The sequence below is a fragment of the Bombina bombina genome, chromosome 9 (genome assembly GCF_027579735.1).
Source record: "Bombina bombina isolate aBomBom1 chromosome 9, aBomBom1.pri, whole genome shotgun sequence".
NCBI classification, from domain to species: Eukaryota; Metazoa; Chordata; class Amphibia; order Anura; family Bombinatoridae; genus Bombina; species Bombina bombina.
In genome coordinates, this window is record NC_069507.1 from 198,538,208 (window position 1) to 198,559,524 (window position 21,317).

Sequence of the window (21,317 nt, forward strand, 5' to 3'; positions counted from 1 at the left end):
TCGCCCGCAACTTTTTACTCCCATAAGCTAACATAGAACCGCGTGCAAATGGGTATCACATTTTCAGTGCAAGGACTTACGTGGTGCACATGGAGGAATTTTACTCCATTTTCACCTCACCACACATAGGCAGGTGCAGCAAGCCTTACGCTGAAAATGTGAGCACCGTAACTCCCCTAAACTGCCTGAAAATATTAACTAACACCTAACGCATGTGCAATATCTTTCTACCTGTCAACCACAATCCCCACCACAATAACTAATAAAGTATGTTAACCCTTAATCTGCCATTAACCCACATCACAATAAACCTAATAAATGTATTAACCCCTAATCCGCCATTATCCCACATCGCAATAAACCTAATAAAACTATTAACCCCTAATCCGCCATTAACCCACATCACAATAAACCTAATAAATGTATTAACCCCTAATCCGCCATTAACCCACATCGCAATAAACCTAATAAAACTATTAACCCCTAATCCGCCATTAACCCACATCACAATAAACCTAATAAATGTATTAACCCCTAATCTGCCATTAACCCACATCGCAATAAACCTAATAAAACTATTAACCCCTAATCCACCATTAACCCACATCGCAATAAACCTAATAAAACTATTAACCCCTAATCCGCCAAACCCCCACAACGCAAATAACTAATTAAATTACTAATTCCCCTAACCTAACACCCCCTAAATTAAACCCAGTTACCTAAATTAAAAAATACTAAGTTACAATTAAAATAAAAAGCTAACATTACTTAAAAATAAAAATAAATAAAATTAAATTAATCTAAGATTACAAAAAATAAAAAAAGTCTAACATTACATAAAATAATAAACCAAATTATCAAAAATAAAAAAAAATTAAACCTAATCCCTATGAAAATAAAAAGGCCCTTCCAAAATAAAAACACCCCCTAATCTAATCTATACTAAACTACCAATAGCCCTTAAAAGAGCCTTTTGTAGGGCATTGCCCTAAGTTAAACAGCTCTTTTACCTTAAAAAATACCCCCCTCTAACAGTAAAACCCACCACCCAACAACATCCACAAAATAAAAAAACTAACACTAAAAAATCCTGAACTACCCATTGCCCCTAAAGGGGCATTTGTATGGGCATTGCCCTTAAAAGGGCATTCAGCTCTTTTAAGAGTGCCCGTTAAAACCCTAAACTAAAAAGAAAATAAACACACACAAAAAAAAAAAATCCTAACTCTAACTCCCAAATAGGTACTTACTGTTCTAGAATTCCAGCGGAAAAGGTCCTGTTCCAGACGGTGAAGTCTTCTTCCAAGCGGCCGACATTTTCTTCCAAGCGTGCACCACTTCCTTCTTCATCCAGGACCAAGCCAGAGCACAGATGAGTGCAGGGCAGGACCGGCTTCACCACCTGGAACAGGACCTTCTCCGCCGGACTTCAGGAACGGTGAGTATCTATTTGGGGGTTAGGGTTAGGATTTGTTTTATTTTTTGGGGGGCAGGGGGGTTAGATTAGGGTTTTAATGGGCACTCTTTAAAGAGCTGAATGCCCTTTAAGGGCAGTAAAAGAGCTGAATGCCCTTACAAATGCAATCAGCCAATAGGATTGAGCTTGCATTCTATTGGCTGATTGGAACAGCCAATAGAATGTGAGCTAAATCCTATTAGCTGATTGCATCAGCCAATAGGATTTTTTTCAACTTTAATTCCGATTGGCTGATAGAATTCAGCCAATCGGAATTCAAGGGACGCCATCTTGGATGACGTCCCTTAAAGGAACCTTCATTCTTCAGTAGCCGTCGACAGAAGAGGATGCTCCGCGCCGGATGCCTTGAAGATGGAGCCGCTCCGCGTCGGAAGGATGAAGATAGAAGATTCCGTCTGGATGAAGACTTCTGCCCGCCTGGAGGACCACTTCTTGCCGCTTGGATGAAGACTTCTCCCAGCTTCGTTGAGGACTTCTGCCCGCTTGGATGAAGACTTCTCACGGCTTGATGAGGATGGATGTCCGGTCTTCAAAAACTGTAAGTGGATCTTCGGGGGTTATTGTTAGCTTTTTTTAAGGGTTTATTGGGTGGGTTTTATTTTTAGCTTAGGGTTTGGGCAATGGAAAAGAGCTAAATGCCCTTTTGAGGGCAATGCCCATCCAAATGCCCTTTTCAGGGCAATGGGGAGCATAGGTTTTTTAGATATGATTTTATTTGGGGGGGGTTGGTTGTGTGGGTGGTGGGTTTTACTGTTGGGGGTTGTTTGTAATTTTTTTTACAGGTAAAAGAGCTGATTTCTTTGGGGCAATGCCCTGCAAAAGGCCCTTTTAAGGGCTATTGGCAGTTTAGTTTAGGCTAGGGGTTTTTTATTTTGGGGGGGGGATTTTTTATTTTGATAGGCCTATTAGATTAGGTGTAATTAGTTTAAATATTTGATCATTTCTTTTTTATTTTGTGTAATTTAGTGTTGTTTTTTTGTCATTTAGTTAATTGTATTTAATTAATGTAATTTATTTATTGTAGTGTAATGTTAGGTGTTAGTGTAAGACAGGTTAGGTTTTATTTTACAGGTAAATTTGTATTTATTTTGACTAGGTAGCTAGTAAATAGTTAATAACTATTTACTAACTAGTCTACCTAGTTAAAATAAATACAAACTTATCTGTAAATTAAAAATAAAACCTAAGATAGCTACAATGTAACTATTAGTTATATTGTAGCTAGCTTAGGGTTTAGTTTACAGGTAGGTATGTATTTAGTTTTAAATAGGAATTATTTAGGTATTAATTGTAATTTGTAATTAGATTTATTTTAATTATGTTAAAGTTAGTGGGGGGTTAGGGTTAGACTTAGGGTTAGGTTTAGGGGTTAATAGCTTTAGTATAGTGGCGGCGACGTTGTGGACGGAAGATTAGTGGTTAATTAGTGTAGGTAGGTAGCGACGACATTGGGGGCAGCAGATTAGGGGTTAATAAGTGTTGGTAGGTGGCGGCGATGTCGGGGATGGCAGATTAGGGGTTAATAAGTGTAATGTAGGTGTCGGCGATGTTGGGGGTTATGTTAGGGTGTTAGGTGTAAACATAACTTTTCTTTCCCTATAGTAATCAATGAGGCTGCGTTACGGAGCTTTACACTCCTTTATTGCAGGTGTTAGGCTTTTTTTTAGCCGGCTCTCCCCATTGATGTCTGTGGGGAAATTGTGCACAAGCACGTAAAACCAGCTCAAAGCAGCGCTGGTATTTGTGTGTGGTATGGAGCTCAATGTTTCCATATTGCCCGCTAACGCCGGGTTTTTGCAAACCTGTAATAGCAGCGCTATAGGGAGGTGAGCGGTGATAATAACTTGCAAATTATTACCGAGACGCTCATAACGCAAAACTCGTAATCTGGCCGTTTATTAGGTAGTTTGCGTTGTTGGGGTTGGTGGATTTAGGAGTTAATACTTTTACTAGGTAGATTGCGATGTGGGTGAATGGCGGTATAGGGGTTAATAGTTTAATTAGGCATATTGCATTGTGGGGGGTTGTCTTTTTAGGGCTAAATACATTTATTATTAGTTGCCATGTGGGGAGATTGCGGATATAGGGGTTTTTACGTGCCGGTTTATTTTTGGGAGGTGGGTTAGACTTTTACGGGAGATTTGATATTTTGTTTTTTTTTCTTAGGCACCGGCAGTTTGTGCCATAAATCACTGGCGACTCCAGAAATTTGTATTTACGCACATTTCTGGACATCGCTAGTTTATCCGACTTACGGCACTTTATGAACTGCCAGCACTGTATATGTGATACCCCGATGTGCGAGGTGAAATTACGGGCGGCGCGGGTTTCAGTAGTTACGCTGAAGCCTGCGCCGTATATGTAATCTTGCCCTAGATTTTTCTTTGCATAAATGTTTTGTAGAGGATCCATTTATATAGCCCATCTAAGAGTGTTTTTGTAACAAAGTGTATTTTTAACTTACTTTTTAATAGCATTGTGATAATTTTCAGACTCCTAACCATGACCCAAAATATCAAATGTAGAAGACCAGGTCTACAGATTAAAGCTGTAGGGGGGGATCTGCCGTCCTGCTTTCTCAGCCCCTTTCAGTGGGTTTCCCAGCCTAACCTAATCAACAGTGCTAAACTGGGAGCTTCTAAGTAAGTTTTTAAAAGGTTTTATATTGGATTTTTTGATCAGTACCTGTGCATATTCTTCATTATAGTAGTGTCTATCCTTTTAACCCTTAGTTAACTTCTCTCTTCATAAATTTACCCCATTTGTGATTTAAATAGAGCATTTAATTCTAAAGAACTTGTCCATTTTCTTCTGTTATTTAATTAGTTTCATTCTCCTTTGTTGAAAAGTATACCTAGGTGCACTATAGGAATCTAGCTGCTGATTGGTGGCTGCACAGATATGCCTTCTATCGTTGGCTTACCCAATGGGTTCAGTTAGCCTAGCTCCCAGTAATGCATTGTTGCTCTTTTGGCAAAGGACACCAAGGGAATAAACCAAGTTTGATAATAGAAGCAAAGAAGTTGTTTAAAATTGTATTTTCTGGGGGGTAGTTATCAAGCCGTCTACTTTTCTGGCTTCGCCGGCCCAATACGCCCGCCTAAGCTCGCCTCACATCGCCGCAGCGGACCTGAAAAAGTACGCCTAAGTTATCAAATAAAGCTGTCAAAAAGCCGCTGGGCGATGAGCAGCGGACTGTGACAGTTATCACTCATCCGATCTCGCTGCCCTTCGGCTTTTTCCCAGCTTTATTGCTAGCCTGTCACTAAGCACTCACACTAAACTACACTGTTCTATCCCTATACCGGCGCCCCCGCAACTAAATCAAGTTATTAACCCCTAAACCGCCGCTCCTAGACCCTCTCGCAACTCTGATAAATGTATTAACCCCTAAACCGCCGCTCCCGGACACCGCTGCCACCTACAGTATACCTAGTAACCCCTATCCTGCCCCCCCTACACCGTCGCCCTCTATTATAAAATTATTAACCCCTATCCTGCTGATCCCGCACCTCTCCGCAACTAAATAAATAGTTTAACCCCTAAACCGCCGCTCCCTGAACCCGCCGCAACCTATATTAAACCTATTAACCCCTATCCTGCCCCCCTACACCGTCGCCACCTATAATAAATTTAATAACCCCTAATCTGCCCCCCCTACACCGTCGCCACCTATAATAAATTTATTAACCCCTAATCTGCCCCCCACTACACCGCCGCTACTGTAATAAAATTATTAACCCCTAAACCTAAGTCTAACCCTAACCCTAACGCCCCCCTAACTTAAATATTAATTAAATAAATCTAAATAAATTAACTCTTATTAACTAAATGAATCCTATTTAAAACTAAATACTTATCTTTAAAATAAACCCTAATATAGCTACAAAATAAATAATAATTATATTCTAGGTATCTTAGGCCTAGATTTGGAGTTTGGCGTTAGCCGTGAAAACCAGCGTTAGAGGCTCCTAATGCTGGTTTTGGCCGCCCGCTGGTATTTGGAGTCAGTGATTAAAGGGTCTAACGCTCACTTTTCAGCCGCGACTTTTCCATACCGCAGATCCCCTTACGTCAATTGCGTATCCTATCTTTTCAATGGGATCTTCCTAACGCCGGTATTTAGAGTCGTTTCTGAAGTGAGCGTTACAGCTCTAACGACAAAACTCCAGCCGCAGGAAAATAGCAGTAGTTAAGAGCTTTCTGGGCTAACGCCGGTTCATAAAGCTCTTAACTACTGTACCCTAAAGTACACTAACACCCATAAACTACCTATGTACCCCTAAACCGAGCTCCCCCCACATCGCCGCCACTCGATTAAAATTTTGTAACCCCTAATCTGCAGACCGCCACCTACGTTATACTTATGTACCCCTAATCTGCTGCCCCTAACCCCGCCGACCCCTGTATTACATTTATTAACCCCTAACCTGCCCCCCACAACGTCGCCGCCAGCTACTTAAAATAATTAACCCCTAATCTTCCGATCGCAAAGCGCCACCACCTACGTTATCCCTATGTACCCCTAATCTGCTGCCCCTAACACCGCCAACCCCTATATTATATTTATTAACCCCTAATCTGCCCCCCTCAACGTCGCCGACACCTGCCTACACTTATTAACCCCTAATCTGCCGAGCGGACCTGAGCGCTACTATAATAAATGTATTAACCCCTAATCCGCCTCACTAACCCTATAATAAATAGTATTAACCCCTAATCTGCCCTCCCTAACATCGTCGACACCTAACTTCAATTATTAACCCCTAATCTGACGACCGGAGCTCACCGCTACTATAATAAATGGATTAACCCCTAAAGCTAAGTCTAACCCTAACTCTAACACCCCCCTAAGTTAAATATAATTTAAATCTAACGAAATAAATTAACTCTTATTAAATAAATTATTCCTATTTAAAGCTAAATACTTACCTGTAAAATACATCCTAATATAGCTACAATATAAATTATAATTATATTATAGCTATTTTAGGATTTATATTTATTTTACAGGCAACTTGGTAATTATTTTAACCAGGTACAATAGCTATTTAACAGTTACCTAGTTAAAATAATAACAAATTTACCTGTAAAATAAATCCTAACCTAAGATATAATTAAACCTAACACTACCCTATCAATAAATTAATTAAATAAACTACCTACAATTACCTACAATTAACCTAACACTACACTATCAATAAATTAATTAAACACAATTGCTACAAATAAATACAATTAAATAAACTAGCTAAAGTACAAAAAATAAAAAAGAACTAAGTTACAAAAAATAAAAAAATATTTACAAACATAAGAAAAATATTACAACAATTTTAAACTAATTACACCTACTCTAAGCCCCCTAATAAAATAACAAAGCCCCCCAAAATAAAAAATTCCCTACCCTATTCTAAATTAAAAAAGGTAAACGCTCTTTTACCTTACCAGCCCTGAACAGGGCCCTTTGCGGGGCATGCCCCAAGAATTTCAGCTCTTTTGCCTGTAAAAAAAAACATACAATACCCCCCCCCCAACATTACAACCCACCACCCACATACCCCTAATCTAACCCAAACCCCCCTTAAATAAACCTAACACTAAGCCCCTGAAGATCTTCCTACCTTGTCTTCACCATCCAGGTTCACCGATCCGTCCTGAAGAGCTCCTCCGATGTCCTGATCCAAGCCCAAGCGGGGGGCTGAAGAGGTCCATGATCCGGTCAAAGTCTTCATCCAAGCGGGGCAGAAGAGGATCTTCCATCCGATTGAAGTCTTCATCCAAGCAGCATCCATCCGGAGCGAAGCGGCAGGATCCTGAAGACCTCCAGCGCGGAACATCCATCCGGCCCGACGACTGAACGACGAATGACTGTTCCTTTAAGGGACGTCATCCAAGATGGCGTCCCTCGAATTCCGATTGGCTGATAGGATTCTATCAGCCAATCGGAATTAAGGTAGGAATTTTCTGATTGGCTGATGGAATCAGCCAATCAGAATCAAGTTCAATCCGATTGGCTGATCCGATCAGCCAATCAGATTGAGCTCGCATTCTATTGGCTGATCGGAACAGCCAATAGAATGCAAGCTCAATCTGATTGGCTGATTGGATCAGCCAATCGGATTGAACTTCATTCTGATTGGCTGATTCCATCAGCCAATCAGAAAATTCCTACCTTAATTCCGATTGGCTGATAGAATCCTATCAGCCAATCGGAATTCGAGGGACGCCATCTTGGATGACGTCCCTTAAAGGAACAGTCATTCGTCGTTCAGTCGTCGGGCCGGATGGATGTTCCGCGCTGGAGGTCTTCAGGATCCTGCCGCTTCGCTCCGGATGGATGCTGCTTGGATGAAGACTTCAATCGGATGGAAGATCCTCTTCTGCCCCGCTTGGATGAAGACTTTGACCGGATCATGGACCTCTTCAGCCCCCCGCTTGGGCTTGGATCAGGACATCGGAGGAGCTCTTCAGGACGGATCGGTGAACCTGGATGGTGAAGACAAGGTAGGAAGATCTTCAGGGGCTTAGTGTTAGGTTTATTTAAGGGGGGTTTGGGTTAGATTAGGGGTATGTGGGTGGTGGGTTGTAATGTTGGGGGGGGTATTGTATGTTTTTTTTTACAGGCAAAAGAGCTGAAATTCTTGGGGCATGCCCCGCAAAGGGCCCTTTTCAGGGCTGGTAAGGTAAAAGAGCTTTTACCTTTTTTAATTTAGAATAGGGTAGGGAATTTTTTATTTTGGGGGGCTTTGTTATTTTATTAGGGGGCTTAGAGTAGGTGTAATTAGTTTAAAATTGTTGTAATATTTTTCTTATGTTTGTAAATATTTTTTTATTTTTTGTAACTTAGTTCTTTTTTATTTTTTGTACTTTAGCTAGTTTATGTAATTGTATTTATTTGTAGCAATTGTGTTTAATTAATTTATTGATAGTGTAGTGTTAGGTTAATTGTAGGTAATTGTAGGTAGTTTATTTAATTAATTTATTGATAGGGTAGTGTTAGGTTTAATTATATCTTAGGTTAGGATTTATTTTACAGGTAAATTTGTTATTATTTTAACTAGGTAACTATTAAATAGCTATTGTACCTGGTTAAAATAATTACCAAGTTGCCTGTAAAATAAATATAAATCCTAAAATAGCTATAATATAATTATAATTTATATTGTAGCTATATTAGGATGTATTTTACAGGTAAGTATTTAGCTTTAAATAGGAATAATTTATTTAATAAGAGTTAATTTATTTTGTTAGATTTAAATTATATTTAACTTAGGGGGGTGTTAGTGTTAGGGTTAGACTTAGCTTTAGGGGTTAATCCATTTATTATAGTAGCGGTGAGCTCCGGTCGTCAGATTAGGGGTTAATAATTGAAGTTAGGTGTCGGCGATGTTAGGGAGGGCAGATTAGGGGTTAATACTATTTATGATAGGGTTAGTGAGGCGGATTAGGGGTTAATAACTTTATTATAGTAGCGCTCAGGTCCGCTCGGCAGATTAGGGGTTAATAAGTGTAGGCAGGTGTCGTCGACGTTGTGGGGGGCAGATTAGGGGTTAATAAATATAATATAGGGGTCGGCGATGTTAGGGCAGCAGATTAGGGGTACATAGGGATAACGTAGGTTGCGGCGGTTTACGGAGCGGCAGATTAGGGGTTAAAAATAATATGCAGGGGTCAGCGATAGCGGGGGCGGCAGATTAGGGGTTAATAAGTGTAAGGTTAGGGGTGTTTAGACTCGGGGTACATGTTAGAGTGTTAGGTGCAGACGTAGGAAGTGTTTCCCCATAGGAAACAATGGGGCTGCGTTAGGAGCTGAACGCTGCTTTTTTGCAGGTGTTAGGTTTTTTTTCAGCTCAAACAGCCCCATTGTTTCCTATGGGGATATCGTGCACGAGCACGTTTTTGAGGCTGGCCGCGTCCGTAAGCAACTCTGGTATCGAGAGTTGCATTTGCGGTAAAAATGCTCTACGCTCCTTTTTTGGAGCCTAACGCAGCATTTGTTTGAACTCTCGATACCAGAGTTAAATTTATGGTGCGGCCAGAAAAAAGCCCGCGGAGCGTTAACAGCCCTTCTACCGCCGAACTCCAAATCTAGGCCTTAGGATTTATTTGTATTTTACAGGCAACTTTCAATTTATTTTAACCAGGTACAATAGCTATTAAATAGTTATTAACTATTTAATAGCTTACCTAGCTAAAATAAAGAGAAATGTACCTGTTAAATAAATCCTAACCTAAGTTACAATTACACCTAACACTACACTATACTTTAATAAATTATTCCTATTTAAAAATAAATACTTACCTGTAAAATAAACCCTAAGATAGCTACAATATAATTAATAATTATATTATAGCTATCTTAGGATTTATATTTATTTTACAGGTAACTTTGTATTTATTTTAGCTAGTTAGAATAGTTATTAAATAGTTATTAACTATTTAATAACTACCTAGCTAAAAGAAATACAAAATTACCTGTAAAATAAATCCTAACTTAAGTTACAATTAAACCTAATACTACACTATCATTAAATTAATTAAATAAACTACCTACAAATAACTACAATTAAATACAATTACATAAACTAACTAAAGTACGAAAAATAAAAAAAGCTAAGTTACAAAAAATAAAAAAATAAGTTACAAACATGTTAAAAATATTACAACAATTTTAAGCTACTTACACCTAATCTAAGCCCCCTAATAAAATAACAAACCCCCCAAAATAAAAAAATGCCCTACCCTATTCTAAATTAAATACATTTCAAAGCTCTTTTACCTTACCAGCCCTTAAAAGGGCCATTTGTGGGGGCATGCCCCAAAGAAAACAGCTCTTTTGGCTGTAAAAGAAAAATACAACCCCCCCCCAACATTAAAACCCACCACCCACATACCCCTAATCTAACCCAAACCCCCCTTACAAAAACCTAACACTAATCCCCTGAAGATCATCCTACCTTTAGTTGTCTTCACTCAGCTGAGCCACCGATGGAACTGAAGAGGACATCCGGAGCGGAAGAAGTTAATCCTCCAAGCGGCGCTGAAGAAATCTTCCATCCGATGAAGTCATCATCCAGGCGGCGCTGAAGAAAAGTCTTCGATCCGGCCGATGTCATCTTCAAAGAGGCGCTGAAGAGGTCTTCTATCCGGGTGAAGTCATCTTCCAAGCCAGGTCTTGAATCTTCCTTCCGCCGTCGCGGAACCACCTTCTTCACTGACGGACTACGACGAATGACGGCTCCTTTAAGGGACGTCATCCAAGATGGCGTCCCCTCAATTCCGATTGGCTGATAGGATTCTATCAGCCAATCGGAATTAAGGTAGGAAAATTCTGATTGGCTGATGGAATCAGCCAATCAGATTCAAGTTCAATCCGATTGGCTGATCCAATCAGCCAATCAGATTGAGCTCGCATTCTACTGGCTGATCGGAAAAGCCAATAGAATGCGAGCTCAATCTGATTGGCTGATTCCATCAGCCAATCAGATTTTTCCTACCTTAATTCCGATTGGCTGATAGAATCCTATCAGCCAATCGGAATTGAGGGGACGCCATCTTGGATGACGTCCCTTAAAGGAGCCGTCATTCGTCGTAGTCCGTCGGTGAAGAAGGTGGTTCCGCGTCGGCGGAAGGAAGATTCAAGACCCGGCTAGGAAGATGACTTTGCCCGGATAGAAGACCTCTTCAGCGCCTCTTTGAAGATGACATCGGCCGGATCGAAGACTTTTCTTCAGCGCCGCCTGGATGATGACTTCATCGGATGGAAGATTTCTTCAGCGCCGCTTGGAGGATTAACTTCTTCCGCTCCGGATGTCCTCTTCAGTTCCATCGGTGGCTCGGCTGAGTGAAGACAACTAAAGGTAGGATGATCTTAAGGGGATTAGTGTTAGGTTTTTGTAAGGGGGGTTTGGGTTAGATTAGGGGTATGTGGGTGGTGGGTTTTAATGTTGGGGGGGGGTTGTATTTTTCTTTTACAGGCAAAAGAGCTGTTTTCTTTGGGGCATGCCCCCACAAATGGCCCTTTTAAGGGCTGGTAAGGTAAAAGAGCTTTGAAATGTATTTAATTTAGAATAGGGTAGGGCATTTTTTTTATTTTGGGGGGTTTGTTATTTTATTAGGGGGCTTAGATTAGGTGTAAGTAGCTTAAAATTGTTGTAATATTTTTAACATGTTTGTAACTTATTTTTTTATTTTTTGTAACTTAGCTTTTTTTATTTTTTGTACTTTAGTTAGTTTATGTAATTGTATTTAATTGTAGTTATTTGTAGGTAGTTTATTTAATTAATTTAATGATAGTGTAGTATTAGGTTTAATTGTAACTTAAGTTAGGATTTATTTTACAGGTAATTTTGTATTTCTTTTAGCTAGGTAGTTATTAAATAGTTAATAACTATTTAATAACTATTCTAACTAGCTAAAATAAATACAAAGTTACCTGTAAAATAAATATAAATCCTAAGATAGCTATAATATAATTATTAATTATATTGTAGCTATCTTAGGGTTTATTTTACAGGTAAGTATTTATTTTTAAATAGGAATAATTTATTAAAGTATAGTGTAGTGTTAGGTGTAATTGTAACTTAGGTTAGAATTTATTTAACAGGTACATTTCTCTTTATTTTAGCTAGGTAAGCTATTAAATAGTTAATAACTATTTAATAGCTATTGTACCTGGTTAAAATAAATTGAAAGTTGCCTGTAAAATACAAATAAATCCTAAGATAGCTAGAATATAATTATTATTTATATTGTAGCTATATTAGGGTTTATTTTAAAGGTAAGTATTTAGTTTTAAATAGGATTCATTTAGTTAATAAGAGTTAATTTATTTAGATTTATTTAATTAATATTTAAGTTAGGGGGGCGTTAGGGTTAGGGTTAGACTTAGGTTTAGGGGTTAATAATTTTATTACAGTGGCGGCGGCGTAGTGGGGGGCAGGATAGGGGTTAATAAATTTATTATAGGTGGCGACGGTGTAGGGGGGGCAGATTAGGGGTTAATAAATTTATTATAGGTGGCAACGGTGTAGGGGGGGCAGGATAGGGGTTAATACATTTAATATAGGTTGCGGCGGGTTCAGGGAGCGGCGGTTTAGGGGTTAATACATTTATTATAGTTGCGGTGGGCTCCGGGAGCAGCGGTTTAGGGGGTAATACATTTATTTAGTTGCGGCGGTGTAGGGGGGACAGATTAGTGGTGTTTAGACTCGGGGTACATGTTAGGGTGTTAGGTGTAGACAGCTCCCATAGAAATCAATGGGATGTCTGTCAGCAGCGAACTTGTACTTTCGCTATGGTCAGACTCCCATTGATTCCTATGAGATCCGCCGCCTCCAGGGGTGGCGAATTGAAAACCAGGTACGCTGGGCCGTAAAAGTGCCGAGCGTACCTGCTAGTTTTTTGATAACTAGCAAAAGTAGTGAGAATGTGCCGCACTTGTGTGCGGAACATCTGGAGTGACGTAAGAATCGATCTGTGTCGGACTGAGTCCGGCGGATCGATGCTTACGTCACAAAATTCTACTTTTGTTGGTCTCGAGCCTTTGATAACTAAGGCGTATCAGCCTCGCCACAAATACGCTGCGGAATTCCAGCGTATTTGAGGTTGACGGCTTGATAACTAGGCCCCTCTATCTGAACAATGAAAGAACATTTTTAAAGGGACATTAAACACTAAACAAATGCTAGAGTGATGCATTAGAAGAAAACATTAGTCTGAGAATAACATGTAGATGTATTTCTTAAAATTTCATTAGCTGTTTAAATATTGACAACATAAATGTAAAGTTTTAGGCCCCAATTTATCAAAGGTCTTGCGGACCTGATCCGACACTGCGGATCAGGTCCGCAAGACCTCGCTAAATGCGGAGAGCAATACGCTCTCCGCATTTAACATTGCACCAGCAGCTCACAAGAGCTGCTGGTGCAACGCCGCCCCCTGCTGACTCGCGGCCAATCGGCCGCCAGCAGGGAGGTGTCAATCAACCCGATCGTATTTGATCGGGTTGATTTCCGGCGATTCCTGTCCGCCTGCTCAGAGCAGGCGGACAGGATTATGGAGCAGCGGTCTTTAGACCGCTGCTTCATAAATTGTGTTTCTGTCGAGTCTGAAGACTCGCCAGAAACACGGCCCTTCAAGCTCCGTACGGAGCTTGATAAATGGGCCTGCTAGTGTCAATAAAACAATGGGAGCTTCCATATTGTAGCTTAGGTTACCTTCTCTGCTGTGGCCAATTAGGGACAGTTATAAATAGGTCACTAGAGTGTGCAACCAATGGCTGTGTAGAATATAACAGTGTTCTGCACTTCCATTTCTAACAGGAACTGAAAAGAACACAATTTCAGAATCAAATTACAGGAAAAGGGGACAAAATGAATAATGAAAGTATATTGCAAAGTTTTTTGTTTATATATATATTTGATTTATCATTTTATATTACCATCTCAAAGTGTTTAATGTCCCTTTAAGTGTCATGTTCCTTAAAACTGTATTATACGCTTCACCCACAACTCTCTGGAGCACTGTTCTTATGCCCATATGCACTGCAGCTTGTTTAGCTTTTAGAACAATGTTTACATGTTTCACTTAAAATGAAGGTCCATTTTGATGAATTAGTGCCCGTTTTTTAATAAACCTATTAAAAACAAGGGCACTTTAATTCATCAGAATTGACATTTCACTGTTTTCTTCAAAAACTTACCTTTTAATCCTGAATGCCGCTCCAACAATTCCCCCGGCCGTCGGAAGCCTCTGCAGACATCAGAAATGACGAATCAGGCTTCCTCCAATTACAGCTTCCCCCCCGGGGGAATCTTGGCCTGATGCAACGCTGTGATTGGAGGAAGCCGGATTCATTAAATTTGACCCACGAAGACAGCTTGCGACGGGTGGAATAAGTGCTTGAGCGGCTGCCAGGATTAAAAGGTACGTTTTTGAAGAAAACGGTGAAATGTCAATTTTGATGAATTAAAGTGCCCTTGTTTTTAATAGGTTTATTAAAAAACGGGCAATAATTAATCAAAATGGACCTTCACTTTAAGTTTCAACTAATAAAAAGATAAAAGGGATTTAAATAAATTGTAAACTTCTCTTTTGCTTTACAGATGATTATTGTGTTCCTCCTTAATCCCTTCAATTTTTCTACCCCACAAATAAGTGTGTGACTGCCCTAAGCTGTATAAATACAAAAGCAATAAGTACTTGCTACATTTACCTCTGTCAGCAAGGCTGTTCCTCTGTTCGTCATTCCATTGTAGTCCTTCAGAAAGGGTGTATGGGGTGTATTGAATGAACATAGAAATGACATGGTATCCAGGAGGCGCAAGTGTAGGGTCCAGTGATGAGGGAATACAGAGCTCAATCATAGGTCTGTGAGAAATGACATCAAAAGGTTAATATTTCTGTTTTCTCTGGTAAGAGACATCGCTCCATGTGTTGCCATGGAGCTATTGCAGATTTCGAAGTTGGCGGATAGAAATCACCCTGAACACTTTCATTTTAGGTGATTGACAGGCTCTTCTCACATGCGATTGGTCGAGCCAGAGAAGGGGGCGGCATTACACACTCAAATTTGATGCAAAACAGTACAGACAGGTTCTCAAGTTGAGAACCTTGTCCTCACCAGCTTCGCACATGGGGCTAATTCTATATATTTGTGTGTAGGAAATATAGAAATTGGCTGCAAGAAGAGGTCAAAATAATCATGTATTTTTGTAGGCAAAATCGTAAATAAGAGTAAGTTAGCAAGACAAAGATGCTCAACATAACGTTTTACACCCACTTTAGTTTTTTGATGCAAAGCAAAATAAAAGAAATAGCTTGTTATGATTTCACTACAGTCCATTTCCAAAAGGGCAATTTTCCCGAGGCAGACATAGATTTCTGGCCTTTTTAGACACTGTTATAAAAATGCAGCATGTACAATATTTGTTAGGTAGTATTGTAATGTGTATACGTGTTATTAGCTCTTGAATAGTATGTGTTTAATTGATTGCTGATCGTTGTTATGGAAATCAAGTACAACAAACCAATGGCACTGGTCTGTGCCGAAAAACTGCTTGAGGCAGACATTGGGAAGTGTGGGATTTTTTTTTCTGTGGGTCTCTCTGTGAGGGTGTGTGTGTATGTCTTTGTGCATTTTCTGTGGATGTCTATGTGAGGGTGTGTGCGTAGGTCTTTGTGCATTTTCTGTGGGTGTCCCTGTGAGGGGGTGTGTGTGTGTGTATGTATGTCTTTGTGTATTTTCTGTGGATGCCTCTGTGAGGGAGGGTGTGTATGTCTGTGTATTTTCTGTGGATGCCTCTATGAGGGTGGGTGTGTATGTTTTTGTGTGTTTTCTGTGGATGTCTCTTTTAGGGTGTGTGCATATGTCTTTGTGTGTTTTCTGTGGATGTCTCTGTGAGGGTGTGTGCGTATTACTTTGTGTATTTTCTGTGGATGTATATGTGAGGGTGTGTGTGTGTGTATGTCTTTGTGCATTTTCTGTGGATGTTCCTGTGATGGTGTGTGCATATTTTTTGTGTGCATTTTCTGTGTGTGTACCTGAGGGTGTGTATATGTATGTTTTTGTGTGTTTACTGTGGATGTCTCTGTAAGGGTGTGTGTGTGTATGTATGTCTGTGTTTTCTGTGGTTGTCTCTGTGAGGGTATGTGCATATGTCTTTGTGCATTTTCTGTGGGTGTCTCTGTGAGGGTGTGTGTGTACAGTATGTATGTCTGTGTTTTCTGTAGATGTCTCTGAGTATGTGTGCATATGTCTGTGTGTTTTCTGTGGGTGTCTCTGTGAGGGTGTGTGCATAGGTCTGTGTGTTTTCTCTGGGTGTCTCTATGATGCTGTGTGAATATGTCTGTGTATATTCTGTGGGTGTCTCTGTGAGGGTATGTGCATATGTCTGTGTGTTTTCTGTGGGTGTCTGTGAGGGTATGTGTGTGTGTGTGTATGTCTATGCATTTTCTGTGGATGTCTCTGTGAGTGTATGTGTGTGTATGTATTTGTGTGTTTTCTGTGGATGTCTCTGTGTGTGTGTGTGTTTTCCATGGGTATCTATGAGTGTGTATGTCTTTGTGTGTTTTCTGAGGCTGTCAATGTGGGTGTTTCCTTGGATGGATGTGCAAGTTTGTGTTTGAGCTTGTGTGTGTGTGTCCATTGTCTGTTCCTTTTTAGGACATTTTGACCTTACTACTGATCATTCACATCTTTCTACAGACTTTGAGACTAAAGAGACCTTTTTCCGGAAGTCACTAATCCACCACTTAACCTTTAAATTATTGTTTAGGCAGTTCAGGGCCCTTCCTTTCAGCCACTGCATGCTGTTGTCATCATATAGTTGTCATCTTCCTTGACAAAAAGATAATCAGAACTCCATATTTATTATTGCAAACAGGGCCAGATTGGGCCGCCGGGATACCGGGAAAAATCCCGGTGGGCCGCCAGCTGGCAGAGGCTGCTCTGGAGACTGAGAGAGAGCAACTTAGTATAGTTGTGTGGGGGTCGTATCCCATATCAAAATTGTTACGTGTGCAAGTGATGTGATGGCTTAAACCATAAATACCTAAGAATATCTAAAGATAGTGGCGGCAGTGGATATGTATAACCCGATCAGTGTTTACTACGTGCCAAAGGACCGTCCATACATATGAAGTGAAGTGATGTCATAACCCCGCCTCTAAAGTGTGATGTCGATCCTCCATACTAAACCGAGTGGTGATGATGAGCAACTTTCTAACCTATCATATGCGGTGCCTCCCCTATTACGAGCGTTTGACGACTAGGCTGGCAAATCTATCACTAAACAACTGTAATAATCCTACAATGTGATGCCATGATAATATCCAAATCTATTATCATGGCATCACATTGTAGGATTATTACAGTTGTTTAGTGATAGATTCGCCAGCCTAGTCGTCAAACGCTCGTAATAGGGGAGGCACCGCATATGATAGGTTAGAAAGTTGCTCATCATCACCACTCGGTTTAGTATGGAGGATCGACATCACACTTTAGAGGCGGGGTTATGACATCACTTCACTCCATATGTATGAACGGTCCTTAGGCACGTAGTAAACACTGATCGGGTTATACATATCCACTGCCGCCACTATCTTTATATATTCTTAGGTATTTGGGAGCGCAGCAGCAGTCAGAGCCACCAGCAGCACTGCACACAGACTGTCTGACAGGCTCAGCGTAAGACTATGGGACATTGAGTTGAAATGATGCATATAATTTATATTGCAGTGCTTGTAGTGTGACATGCACCGTCATTGTTTATACTGTTAGCTGTGAATACTCTGCAGCATTATAGTTTCAGAATTTGTATTGTATGGTCTGGGCTGGAGGGGGCGTGGTTGGGCTGGAGGGGGCGTGGCTGGGCCGGTCTATACAAATTTCCAGAGCCGGTCTGATTTCCCAGTCCGGCTCTGATTGTAAATCTCCTTTTTTGACAAAACTATAGTCTACCACATTACTAGTCAGGTCAATGTAAACAAGTGAGGAGTGTCTGTGTGGGTGTCTGTGTGTTTCTTTGTATGTCTGCTAGAGTGTCTATTTGTGAATCCTTATGTGTGAGTGTGTGTTTCAGTGTATGAGTGTGTCTGTGTGTTTCTGTGTTTGTATGTTACTACCTTTATTAGAAAAGGAGAGGATAAGGACAGAGGCATTAATATGGCACACTTGGGGGATTGACATCTCTTAACAAATTGGGTAGGTGATTGTGTGTTGAGGGACTATGTAATTAGTTTAAAACTTAACGTTTATTATTTATTATTCATTAGATAAAAAATATATATATAGTTGTACACAGTGGTGTGGACCATGCCACTATATGTTAAAAATCCATTCACATACACATGAAAGAAAAAGAAAATCAAATTAACTAAAGATTGAAGAAAAAATTAAAGAAAGAAATAATTTATATACAAGCACTGCTAACTCTCTGTATTAGGAGTAGCCTCCTATAAGTTGCACAATTAAATATGTAATATCTGGGTTAAGTTATCGTCATAATATGGTTTCTATGTTTCTATGTGGTCCGCAGCATGCTTGGGTGGAGGTATTAGGAAGAAGTACTATTGTCGATAATGCTTATGTGCCTTAAATCAATTAAACTGAAAATACTTCTAACACTCTCCCATTCCCAAAGCAAGCTAATTATTGACCGTTAAAGGTGCCCTAAAAGAGGGCCAACAAATATACCAAAGGACGATATTCAGAAAAAAGTTTTCTAATAACCTAAACCCATTTTTTATCTATATTCCATAACACAACAGAGAGCGCAGTGCAAACGGCCTAACGCGCGTTTCGCATACGCTTTATCAAAGGCTGACCCGATCACCTCCCGGGATTTCCTTATGTAGGTCCTTAGACCAATCCTGATCTGTTATTTAGACTGACGCGCCTAATCGTCCAATCGCGGATGATCTTCAGCGATTGGTTCAGAACAGAGGGTGTGTGCCGTTACACCAATAGTGTGCGGTTGGATACACATGAGGGCGTAAATACGCTCCTTGTCATTTCGCTCCATCCCGGACTCCACTGGAAACGGCATATAAATATTAAAAGGGGATAGTAAACAAAAAACCCGTTATTCGTCATAACAATGTATTTGCATATAAATGCTATGATCGTTTAAACTCCTTGTGTTAAAGTACGTAATGCTATGCCACAGAAAAATTCAGAGTTCCATGGTCCCAGAATTCTGGTTAGTTGTATTACAATTTGCCCATTATTAAACATAAAGATTTTTAGTAATTACCATTACTGAGTGTATAAATGCATATTGATATGAATCAATCCAATAAAATATTATTGCTTATATAAATAAATAATATTTTAGATGCAAGTTTCAGAGAAGTTTTAATCACTATTTCAAGCTTATTCTCTAGAAACTTTTCCTTTCCTTTCAACCTGTGCCTTATGTATATGTCGTATTGCTAGTATTTACTACTGAATTCATTCCAATTATCCCACTCTATATTCATTCCATATATGATTCTTGTATAAAAACATAGGTAACTGTAAATATGAGTTTATATTGCTATAACTCCAGTGATTAGGTTACAAGAACTGAAATAGTATTATTTATGTTTAATAAATCTTTATGTTTAATAATGGGCAAATTGTAATACAACTAACCAGAATTCTGGGACCATGGAACTCTGAATTTTTCTGTGGCATAGCATTACGTACTTTAACACAAGGAGTTTAAACGATCATAGCATTTATATGCAAATACATTGTTATGACGAATAACAGGTTTTTTGTTTACTATCCCCTTTTAATATTTATATGCCGTTTCCAGTGGAGTCCGGGATGGAGCGAAATGACAAGGAGCGTATTTACGCCCTCATGTGTATCCAACCGCACACTATTGGTGTAACGGCACACACCCTCTGTTCTGAACCAATCGCTGAAGATCATCTGCGATTGGACGATTAGACGCGTCAGTCTAAATAACAGATCAGGATTGGTCTAAGGACCTACATAAGGAAATCCCGGGAGGTGATCGGGTCAGCCTTTGATAAAGCGTATGCGAAACGCGCGTTAGGCCATTTGCACTGCGCTCTCTGTTGTGTTATGGAATATAGATAAAAAATGGGTTTAGGTTATTAGAAAACTTTTTTCTGAATATCGTCCTTTGGTATATTTGTTGGCCCTCTTTTAGGGCACCTTTAACGGTCAATAATTAGCTTGCTTTGGGAATGGGAGAGTGTTAGAAGTATTTTCAGTTTAATTGATTTAAGGCACATAAGCATTATCGACAATAGTACTTCTTCCTAATACCTCCACCCAAGCATGCTGCGGACCACATAGAAACATAGAAACCATATTATGACGATAACTTAACCCAGATATTACATATTTAATTGTGCAACTTATAGGAGGCTACTCCTAATACAGAGAGTTAGCAGTGCTTGTATATAAATTATTTCTTTCTTTAATTTTTTCTTCAATCTTTAGTTAATTTGATTTTCTTTTTCTTTCATGTGTATGTGAATGGATTTTTAACATATAGTGGCATGGTCCACACCACTGTGTACAACTATATATATATTTTTTATCTAATGAATAATAAATAATAAACGTTAAGTTTTAAACTAATTACATAGTCCCTCAACACACAATCACCTACCCAATTTGTTAAGAGATGTCAATCCCCCAAGTGTGCCATATTAATGCCTCTGTCCTTATCCTCTCCTTTTCTAATACATTATAATTGGCATTAGGCACTACCTTATCCAGTACATAGGTCTATCTGGAGTAAGGTCTGAGATTGTCATCTCGAGTTCTTTCCCACCTTCCCCTTGAGGTTAAAAGGGTATTTTTAAAAAAATGTTACTACCTTTACAACATTTTCAAGTTTGACTACACTTAAGAATAAAGTGCATATACGTTTTTAGTCACTTGGTCAAAAATTGCACATGGAGGGGGGATGACGACTGATCAATGGTTAATTTCTAGTGGCGGACCTGCCTATATGAAAGACTACACTAACTTGAGAATGTTGACCTTTTTTGTTTTGTGTGTCATGCGCATATATAGTAGACCTGTACTAACACCAAGTCAACAATAGCTTGTTATAAAATATTAATATGAAATCAGATTGGTATTATGTGATCCCTGATGAGATGACTCATAAGTGACCAAGAAAAGCACATCTAACTATAAATAATGATGCATTGTTAAAGGGACATTAAACGTAAAAATCTTTTATATTTTCATAGCGTATATGAACAATTAAGCACTGTCCTGAAGAAGGTCCTTGTACAAAATAAATGAAAATCCTTTAACAACCATTTTACTTAAAAAACTGTCAACTAAATAATGAATGTATAT

The 21,317-nt window shown here is 39.4% G+C and overlaps 1 protein-coding gene across 1 annotated transcript in view; it reads right to left on the reverse strand.

The window, feature by feature from the left end:
- Positions 1–21,317, reverse strand: part of PYROXD2 (pyridine nucleotide-disulphide oxidoreductase domain 2) — a 214,253-nt gene that overhangs the window by 59,005 nt on the left and 133,931 nt on the right. The window contains exon 13 of the mRNA XM_053692557.1: positions 14,697–14,851. Within this exon, the coding sequence (XP_053548532.1) occupies positions 14,697–14,851 (155 nt within the window). The remainder of the gene's footprint in view (positions 1–14,696; positions 14,852–21,317) is intronic.